General features: G+C 36.3%; 1 protein-coding gene across 1 annotated transcript; it reads left to right on the plus strand.

The window, feature by feature from the left end:
* Window positions 1-10,476: 10,476 nt before the first annotated feature.
* On the plus strand, window positions 10,477-10,863 carry LOC145063969 (secreted RxLR effector protein 161-like). Its single transcript, XM_079011515.1, has one exon. It carries the CDS (start codon window positions 10,477-10,479, stop codon window positions 10,861-10,863), a length of 387 nt encoding a protein of 128 aa, XP_078867641.1.
* Window positions 10,864-11,342: the final 479 nt, after the last annotated feature.

The raw sequence follows: 11,342 nt of genomic DNA on the forward strand, positions 1-11,342 counted from the left end.
AAAACGACACGAAATAGTTAAATTCGTGAACTTTGTCAAAAAAGTTAGATAATGAGAAATGGTTGTGTGAAGTACTCGATAAAAGGTATATTAAATAAAACCTTAATTAATAGAGGTAATGTTATGAAATTAGGTCAACAAGCTATTAAATTGTCATAAAGGAACCTAAAACATTATTTCGTGAGATGATACTATGTTGAAACAAGTACTTAGGAAATCCTAACCAGCGGATCAAGAGGTGACTCGAGGAATCGTTATTCTAACTCCCGCAATTTTAGGCTAGATGTTTAGATTATAACGCCCGTAATTTTAGGCTAGACGTTTTCGATTATAAGTAGGAGGCTATGGTAACGCCCGTAATTTTAGGCTAGACATTTAGATTATAAGCATAGTAACTATATGTTTTATCAAACAATTAATTTCATTAATTAAAATAATTGTTCTTCATATGTGTTATGAGATAAAATATAATTATCGTGTACATACTAAGTGAACACATATTAGGAGTATAGAATATTTGTTGAAAAAACTAAATGTATAGAATTTATTATTAAAACAATAAAATAAACATTAAAAATAAAAGATTATTTTTGATAAATAATATTAACGAAAGTTTTAGTGTTCATGATGATGATTCTGTGGATATAAAGAATGCCCAAATCTGACTTCGTATGTGAAAGTTATGGTTTATCTAAGTTTCGTGCTCGAACCGATACGAAAAGATGCCTCATAAAAAATCAACCGGGGGTAGGTTTATTTTTAGCCAAAGTGATTTAAGTGAAAGTCAAAGTACTCGTCAATAGAAACATGTCGATATAAAGAATGCCAAAATCTAACTTCGTATGAGGATGTTATGAGTTTTCAAAGTTTCGAGTGCGACATAGTACAAGAGTGTGCGACATAGAAATCAAAATCAAAATCGGTTGATGGTAAGCTGAAACAATCTACATAAAAATTGTAGTACTCTTCGACATGAAGCCGACGATATAAAAAATGTCGAAAACGGAGCTCGTTTGAAAAGTTATGATTTTCGCAACATTATTTCCAGTCCAAACATTTTTTGACCGTATTATAAAATATAAATTGAAAATTAGCCGACAGAGTATAATGAAAGTTCTAGTACTCATCCATAGCTAAGTGTGGATATAAAAACCATTGAAAGCGGAGCCCATATGCAAATATTATTAATTTTAGAATATAATTAAATTTGAACCATCGAGGATGTGACATGTGGCACCACCCTATGGCCAACATGTGGCAAGATCTAGACCACCCTTCTTCCCCCATGCCAGCTACTCGATGAATGATACGTGGCAGGACGCAACGCGTACTTTAATTTTTTCAATATATATCCTCATTTTTTTTATCATATCTCTTGCTTAAACTCTTTCGATTCTCACTCAAACTTTACTACGGCCCCGAGGCCCGATCCTAGTACTTCTTAGGTGTTAGTAGTAAAGATCTTGAGCGCCATAGTGCTCCAAGAAATGGAGCTTTTGGTTTCAAAGTTTTGCCTACGTAATGTCCAGTTTTTCGTCAAACAATCTGTATGTTGAGTCATGCTTATCGTGCTTCAAGTATATCTTAGATTTATATATATTATCATTATAATCGTTATTATGAACTTATTAATATGATCTGTAGGTAATACCAATCGTTATACTGACTGATCTAATTACGAGAATGATGAGAAGGGTAGATCAGTGATGTGTTTCTAGTGGATTTGCCAAACAGTATATATCTTTATATACCAAATAGATCGTACCTCCGATATGATTTTACCTGCTTGTTTCTTATCAGCTATACATATGTGTTTTGTTTGGGATTATTGATAAATTTGATAAAACTTATAATGATTAAAATTTATAAATGTTCACTAAGGCTTGATAATATTCATATTTAGGTTGTTTTAAAGGGAAATCTAAAGCGTCAGTCAATGATTCGACTTTTCCATGAGTCTTCCAACTACATCAGGTGAGTATATAGTTACTTTCATAAACATAATTTAATATGAATAATTATTAAAAATTAATAAATATTGTTGAAAGTTTATATATGAGTTAAATGTTTATTATATGTAGTATTTTTTAGATGTGTATTTGAGAACATGCATTGGGTGAACTAATTATGGTTAACTATTTGTTAAAAAAAATTATATGATATTATTACATGATAATGTTAAAAATAAGTATGATTACTTAAAAAGATTATTGCATATTTAAATATACTCTGTGTTAAGAATATACACTAAGTTATGATAAGTGTCGTTTAAACAAGAGTTAATATTAAAAGTCTATTACAAGGATTGTACTCTCGTCTAAGTACTAAACTAAGACATATAAAGAATATTTAGATTCAATTAAGTTGGACAAAAGAATAGTCATCTACTATATTGCTATAGTATGGTATAAACTTTAAAATGGTTTGGAAATCCACTATCAACATTATAGTCTTACCTGACAATAATTTTTTTTTTTAATTTTTTTATAAAGGATGCTTAGTTCGAGTTAAATGAAAAGAGTGTTCAGCCACAACCTGTGTTGTTAAAATATTACATGGAGATGAAATTGTGTTGATTACATGTTTTGTAATGTTGTCTAGTTATACACTAAGACTTAAAGGAGATGATTAGTTCAACTAAGTTTGGATATTGGATAACATATTATCAAGAGTGTGTGTGAGATAGGGGCACATAGTATAGCTCTATTCGATAACTTGGTGGGGTATGTATCACATATAAGCACACTATATTAGTACCCCCCTCCTTTATAGACCACCAGAAATGGAATGTCTATATCGGGCAGCTGATAAGTGTCTAGATAACCGGTCTACATCAGACCTAAGGGTGACAAGTCATCTGTCGGAGTAAGATGATGAAGGGTGAGCACTAACCATTCTAGTATGTCCGGTGAAATACTAACATGCTTATTACCAATAGGTGTTGATGAATCATGATATCGAGGGTGTTTGGAGTGTTCATCAGTGTACTCCACTTACTCTCATTTGTTGCCTTTTTGATCTGTGTTTGCTACCAAGGAATCCCCGAAGCAACTTGTTGTTCATAAGGATCCTTTTGATAAATCTTGTGAGGTCATTGCATAGGGTTATTATGTGAGGATCGACGGGACGGGTAACTCAGGATATATTGCCTTATATTATATCTAGGTTATATTCTATTGTTTAGTAACAATTGATTTGACAAGTGTGATAATTATAAATTATTATAATAGTAATATTGTGGGACTGAAAACCCTATGTGTCTCACTAGGTTTCCCAACCTAGTCCACTCCATTTACATGCATTGTAGGTAGTGGTGTTAAGACTGCTGGAGGTTTGAATAGGATGTTGAGCGCTTAAAGAGAAGACCTGCAATAGAGTTCAGGACCATAGGTCTTTACACTATAACTATGTTTTTAATGGTTATGACATCCTTATAATTTTGTATTTTGAAACGACATCTTTATTCAAAGATATTTTTAAAACAAAACAGTTTCTTCAAAGTGTTTTAGTATACTTGGATATTCCATAAACAAAGATGTTATGGATTTTCAAAGCGTAAATAATTTTTTTTTAGTTATGAAAAATGGGGATATCATAGGCTTACCTAAAATATAGGTTTGTAACCCTGTTTACAGCCAACAACTCAAGTTAGAGTGTGTTTCTGAGAGAGTTTTTCCTCCTGATCATGAAATAGATTCAAGTGAAGAATTATATATTGAAACATTTATGGTGGAATTGGTGTTGGTTCCTCCTCATTCAGTCTCTCCTAGGAATCCTCAAAAATTCAAGAGGTTAGTAATTGTTGAAACATAAAAGTGACCCTCTTAAACTTAAAAGAGATCCGAAGCTACCAACCAGATCCGTAGTCAAGCTCAACACCGCAACCAACAACCGCATCCACAATTGAAGTCATCTATCTTAGATTAGTTGTATCTGTTTTATGTCTTTACATTTCTTTGTCCAATGTGCCTCACATGGCATCTCATAGAAAAATTTAACTTGTAATCTTCGAGTCTCTATAAATAGAGCTCTTTTATTCTAAATGAAAAACATCTCTCTCTCTCTCTCTCTCAATTGATCATTCTATCTTTATCTTATCGCATCCTCTCTCTCACTCTCTTAAATTAAAGATTCTGATATTACGATCATTATCTCTTCGGGGCAAGTCATCTTGACTTAATTACTAAGCTTGATCACACTTACTAACCTGGATTATCTACAATCCTTGTTAAGAATCAGCTTATAGTGTCTTCTTGATATAATACTTGTTAACATTTACATTTCCTTACATTTCCGCACCTAATTATCTAACTATCTAACTCTAACTTATTATTATTGTTGACCTTTAAGATCCACTGAGTTAAACTTCTTTCCGCATTATTACTTGTTCTAAAGTTTGTTCAAGTGTGTTACTCAAGTTTTTCTCTCAAAAATTGGTATCAGAGCCAAAGTGGTTGCCTTTTAAACAAGAACTCTTATTTTAAAAGGCCTTCTATACTACTGGAGCTCATTTCTTAAAACAAAAAAAAAACACAAAAACAAAAAAACAAATTTTTCAAAAACAAGGAAATATGGCGTAAGCATTATCTCTAAATGTTTCCTACAATGTTGGAGGTTCGAATAGAGCTCCAATACTAGTGGAAAACGAATATCATCAGTGGTCTCAAAGAATGGAGAGATATCTACAAAGACTTGGAAGAGATGTATTAAGATCTGTAAAAGAAGGACCTCATGTCCCTATTCTTACTCCAGTTCAGAATGATGGCACTCAGGCAAGACTAGGAGGAGGTCAACCAGCCATGAATCGTCCCACCAAAGATGATCTTGATAAAATGGAAAACGATGCTATTGAATTTTATGAGATATCTTGTGGAGTTGCTCCTGACAACTTCGACATCATCATAAACTGCAAGTCAGCTAAAGAAATCTGGGATGTTCTCAAGAATTTATATGAAGGTACAAAACAAGCTCAAGATAAGAAACTTACAACCGCACTCAACGAATTCAAAAACTACAAAGCTCATGCCGGTGAAAGTCTGGAAGATTCCTTTAAGAGGTTCAACTTAATTGTCATAAAGTTATCTAATGTTGGCACCATCCGAACTAACCATGAGACCAATCTTCAGTTTCTCAATGGTTTGGGTAGACATTGGACTACGGCTAAGATGATAGTCCAAGGAGATAGAAAAATTCAATCTTTATCTCTTTACAAATTGTATGGTGAACTACAAGCACAAGAATCAAGCGTACTCAAAGACTGTGCTGACTTTGGTGGACCACTCGCTCTTGTAGCACAAGCACCTCACACTAAGTCTTACTCACCCTCGTATGCCAACCCTCCTCAGTCATACGAATCAGACTCAGAATACGATGATGAAGAAGAGTTTCAAAATTCTATTGCTCTAGTTAGTAAACAGTTCAACAGACTACCACCTTCATCTTTCTGCAAGAATCAGCAGTTTACTAAACCTCCTTTCAACCGCAACTTCAATCCTCAAAACACCCATCCACGATATCCCAAAAATCCTCACCCGACACTGCAATCTCAAAACACTCAATCCAAAAAGGCACCACAGCCTGTCAAGACAACTGAATCCGATACCTCAGCAGAAGAAAAATCTGATGTTGTAATTTGTTACAAGTGCAACAAGGAAAATCATTTTGCTAAAGATTATAAAGAAAATGTAGTAAAAGATAGAGCATTCTATCTCAGAATGGCTCAATAAATGGAGGAGAAAGAGAAAACAAGGGCATATGTAGCCCATGTAAGAAGAGACCATCAAGTGTGGTCATCCGGAGATGAGGACGAAGATATCGACAACATCAAAGGTAAGGGAAAAATCAGCATGATGGCTACTAAGGACGAGGATGGGTCAAGTAAACTGGAAAAGAACTATAGCTACATGGCTAATGATGGAACTCTAAGCATCATTGAACATGTAAAGGTTATGATCCAAGCTCTTGATTATAACATGCATGATTGCCAACCGTTTTTGACAATCTTAATGACACATGTGCTGCTGTCCTTTCAGACTATAACAAAGCCTTAGATGAGAAAAACATTACATCCCAAGAAATGTTTCATGTTGGAGGACGATTAGAAGCCAAAAGACTCAAATTCTCCATGCTAGAACAAGACTTAGAGTTAGAAAAGGATCCAATAATGTTATGTGAAACTCAATTAGGCATAGCATTAGATAAGAGAGATTTAGCTCAAACTGAAATTGTACATTTAAATCTTTTAATAGAAAAAATGTTCAACGAAAGTGAAGCTATTGAAAATCTTGTGAACAATGGAACCATAGATAACACCTATAATTGGGGTTGGTCCAATGGGTATCCTACCGTACATGATTCTTCGCCCCGGTTTAACAAAGACCGACTTTATGTCCTTGCGGACTGAGAGTTCCATTTCGCAGTCAACGACAAAACCTATCCTGAGGACATCAAAACTCATTTTGGTCGACTTCATAATCTGAGTAACAATTGTGTTATTGAGGAAATTCTTCCTGAAACTTATGGTCAATTAAGTGATCAAATTCCTATCTCTGGCACAATTTATCTCAACTCTCAGACTTCATCAATTGTTGATGAAGAAATTCTTATAGAATTCGAAGTTCACATGAACTTCCCATCACTGCCCTCAGACCGTAGTCCCACTCACTGCAATTCTGAACCATAGTTAGACCAATTGCGTCTGATCAAATGTCCCATAAAGAAAACAACTCATACATATGCTACAATAGTCCAATCTTCTTCACCTCAGTCTGCAGTTAAGAGTTCAGTAACCATTCAGTCGATTCATCATGAATTTCCTATAGAAAATTTTGAGTTTGGTCAATGTTCTCAGAATCCTGAACTTTCTAGTTCAGATGAATCAAGTCCTCATGTTCAAAAGAAATCTAATGGATCTAAGAAACCGCAGTTAAATCTCCATGATTGCGGTTCTCCAAAAACTCAGGCAAAAATGGCCTTCAAAGAGGAACATCAATCTCGTGGTACAAAGCGGAAAATCTTTTCAAAAAACAAAAGACAAACCAAAATTTCAAAACCCAAGAGTCTAGAAAAACTTGTTTTTTCAAATTACTTTTCAAAAAACTCTTTAGTCAAGAAAACAAACAAAAAGGGATGTACAGTTTCTATAAACTCTTCAAACCCCTCTAGCACAAACCAAAAGGAAGTTAAGTCTTTTCGAAGCAATGGTTTTCAGATTTATTCCTCAGATGATCCAAAATGGAAGGGGATTTTACCAACTCCAACACATGTAAAATCACCTTAGATTTTTAAGATATCACACCGTAGGAAGTCTACACGTGCTCACACACACTCAATTCATACTTTTTAAAATTTTAAGAGCACAACTGATAGATCTCACCTTTCCCTGACTGGTCACAAAAATGTTTCCACACCCTTCAGACCGTTGACGAAGCCGAATGTCAGAGTAAATGACAAAAATCTTTCATGTAAATGTTAGTATCAAAAGGGATCATCTCAAGTCAAATATCAAGGTTTTCAGAGACCTCGTAATTTTTCTAACCTCACCACACGTCAAAGGTTCCCAAACACCTAGGACTAGGTCCCAATATTGACATAACACATGTCCCTAAAACCTCAGTTCACGCCTTTTTGAAAAAACCATCAGTTGACTCAGGCAATGTGCAAGGAGGATTAAGAAGCTGAGTGGTTAATTGATAGTGCCTACTCCTTGCACATAACCAGAAGGTTAGAATACCTTCGGGATTTCAGGCCTATTTGCAATGGTGGAAACGTCACATTCGACAAAAATGTGAATGGAATAATCCAAGGTTAAGGTGTGCTTACTACAAGGATCTTCTCTATTCAGAAAGTAGCATATGTGGAAGGTATTAAATACAATCTCATCAGTATAGGCCAACTTTGTAAGGCAGGCCACAAGGTTGAATTTGATAATGAAAACTGCTACATAATGACAAGTGACAGAAACATATGTTTGATCAAATCTAAGTCCGAAGGGACCATGTATCCTTTGGATGTTTCTCTAATCATTTGGAAACTGCAACTATGCTTTTTATCCAAAGCAGTATCCGAAGTCAGATGGCTATGGCACCGTAAGCTAGCTCATCTTAACTTCAGGTATATCAATAATTTGGTCACCAGAGAACTCGTCCGAGGTCTTCCAATTCTCAAATTCAATAACGACACCCTTTGCTCAGCTTGTTAATGTGGCAAACAATCAAAAACAAGTCATCCTATGGTGATTGATTCCACAGTTTCTGAACCACTGGAACTCTTACACATTGATCTCTGTGGTGCATCTACCGTAGCTAGTCACCACCACAAAAGATATATATTGGTTATCGTTCATGACTACACTCATTTCACTTGGGTCTTCTTCCTGATACTCAAATCCAAAATATCATAGGTGCTGATCAATTTTATCAAAGGAATCGAATTTCAAATAAAGCTACCAGTACGTCGCATCAGAAGTGATAATGGAACTGAGTTCAGTAACCATCTTTTGAACAACTTCTTTGTTTCAAAAGGCATCAGTCATAATTTCTCAGCTCCTTACACTTCGCATCAGAATGGAGTAGTAGAGCAGAGAAACCGGAAACTAGTAGAAGCAGCCAGATCTATGCTCAACTTCGCACATCATCCTCTCTACTTCTGGGCCGAAGCAGTGGACACATCATGCTTTGTCGAAAATCGAAGCATTATCTGCAAACGTCTCAACAAAACTCCATATGAGGGCCTTAACAATCGCAATCCAAAGGTCATATTCTTTCACATCTTTGGGTGTAGATGTTTTGTGATTAATAACAAGGATCATCTAAACAAATTTGCACCAAAGTCAGATGAAGGCATTTTTCTTGGCTACTCTACAAACAAGGTATCCTATAGGGTTCTCATCAGACACACGAGACTAATATTTGAAAGCTTTGACGTCAAATTCGATGACTATTACGTCCGCAACACTACTCCTTCAAATGAAATGAAAGCAATCCTGGAAGGTGATATCCCAGCCTCCTTGGGTCCCGTTAACATAGTTGAAATAAATTATGATGATCTTTTTGACCCCGTAGAGACTGCTCAACTATCCGAAGTTCTTGTGTCCCCTGAAGCTCAACAACATCATGCCGAAGTTTCTAGTCCTACTCTATCCGATGATGTATCACTCAATACTTCCACCTTACCGGTTGAGGGGGAAAGCTCCACTCCGGACCAAGTGAAAATCATCGAGGTTCCATCACTTGAAGACACAAAACCAGTTCCTATCCACAAAATTATTTTCCATCAAATCTCTCCTCAGATTTAGACGATGAAGATACAGAAAACATTGACACAGAAACCGATCCAAGTATTATCACTCTCTCAACAATCGAGGGGGAACCTACTCAGCTTCAAAAGGAACTCCCATCTGCAATCCAGTGGGAACCTCTCTCACTTGCTCAAAATAATTCTACCACTTTCCCAGTCTAAGACAATTCAGCAGGCTGCTCATAAGTCTAGGGGGAACTGCCTTCTTCTGTCACAAAGTCTTCATATATTGAAGACATTCCATCCACTGCAGCTTCTGATCATCTTCAACCCTATCTACATGTATGGACGAAGGACCATCCACCAGGTCAAATCATCGGCAACTCGTCCGTAGGTATTCAAACTCGATCATCAAGAGACTTATCTGATCATTGTCACTATGTAGCATTTATGTCTTCGGTTGAGCCCAAAACCATCAAAGAAGCATTAACGGAGCCCGATTGGATAACTGCAGTGCAAGAGGAATTGGAAGAATTTAAAAGAAACAAAGTGTGGCAACTCGTCCCGAAGCCAAAAGGTCACACTGTTGTTGGTACCAAATGGGTGTACAAGAATAAAGTGGATGAATCTGGTGTTGTCGTCCGGAACAAAGCAAGACTAGTCGCTAAGGGGTATAGTCAACTTGAAGGTGTTGACTATGATTAAACATACGCCCCAGTAGCCAGGATGGAGGCCATACGCATCTTCTTAGCGTATGGTGCTCACAAGAATATAAACGTACATCAAATGGATGTAAAGAGTGCCTTCCTGAATGGTGAGTTGAAAGAGGAATTTTATCCTCAACAACTTCCAGGCTTCAAATGTCTTTAATTCCCAGATCACTGTTACAAACTTGAGAAAGCAGTTTATGGTCTAAAGCAAGCACGAAGAGCATGGTACGAGACTCTCTCCGAATTTCTTGTTTCATCCGGGTACAAAAGAGGAGTGATTGTTCCCACTTTATTTAAAAAGGCAAATGGTAATCACTTTATGCCTATACATATATATGTGGATGATATTATCTTCGGATCAACTGATCAGAGAATGGTGGATGAATTTGCAAAGCTCATGACCAACAAGTTCCAAACGAGCATGAATAAAGAGATTAATTTCTTTCTAGGACTTCAAGTGAAACAAGTCCCTCAAGGGATACTCATACATCAAGAGAAATACACCTCTGAACTACTACATAAATACTCAATGGATAACTGCTCCTCTGCCAAGGTCCCTATGGCCTTCGAATATAAGATCTTTATTGATCCTTCTGGTGAATCTATAGACCACAAAACTTATAGAGGAATAATTGGCGCTTTGATGTACCTCACCGTAAGCCGACCAGACATTATCTTCGCAACAGGTGTATGCGCAAGATACCAAGCTGATCCTAAAGTATCTCACATGACTGCAGTTAAACAAATTCTCAGATACTTAAATGCCAGCAAGGCTCTAGGCCTCTGGTATTCAGTAGGGAATGAATTCACTCTACAAGCTTTCACCGATGCGGATCATGCTGGAGATTGGACAGAAAAAGTACTTCTGGTGGTTCTCAATTTCTTGGAGGAAGACTCGTCAGCTGGTAGAAAATAGAACTGTGTATCATTGTCTACCGCAGAAGCTGAATATGTGGCCGCAGCCGGCTATTGTTCACAAGTCTTGTGGATGAAAACACAAATTATGGACTACGGATACAGGATGTTGCGGATACCGTTTTACTGTGACTCAGAGAGTGCGATAGCAATTTCCCACAATCCTATCCATCACTCTAAGACGAAACATATTGAACTATGGTATCATTTCATCAAATACCACATTCTAAAAGGTAACATTGAATTAATTTTTGTTAACACTCATGAAGAGATTGCTGATGTATTCACAAAAGCACTTGACTCTGCAAAACTCAATAGTTTCTTACAAATGTTAGGAATGATGAATCCGGACCCACAGTTCTTTTTCAACTGATAGGTACTGCAGACCATCTTAGGTCCCCAATGCGGTCCTAACAAAATATATCTATCATACATGGTTACAGTATACTTTGTGTACCACAGTATATCTAGTGTACCGCA

The sequence above is a fragment of the Lactuca serriola genome, chromosome 7 (assembly GCF_051521515.1).
Source record: "Lactuca serriola cultivar US96UC23 chromosome 7, Lser_US96UC23_V15, whole genome shotgun sequence".
In the NCBI taxonomy this organism is placed as follows: domain Eukaryota; kingdom Viridiplantae; phylum Streptophyta; class Magnoliopsida; order Asterales; family Asteraceae; genus Lactuca; species Lactuca serriola.

Excerpts from the sequence above, each read along its gene's own strand:
- LOC145063969 (XM_079011515.1), top strand. The coding sequence starts at position 10,477 with ATGGATAACTGCTCCTCTGCCAAGGTCCCTATGGCCTTCGAATATAAG.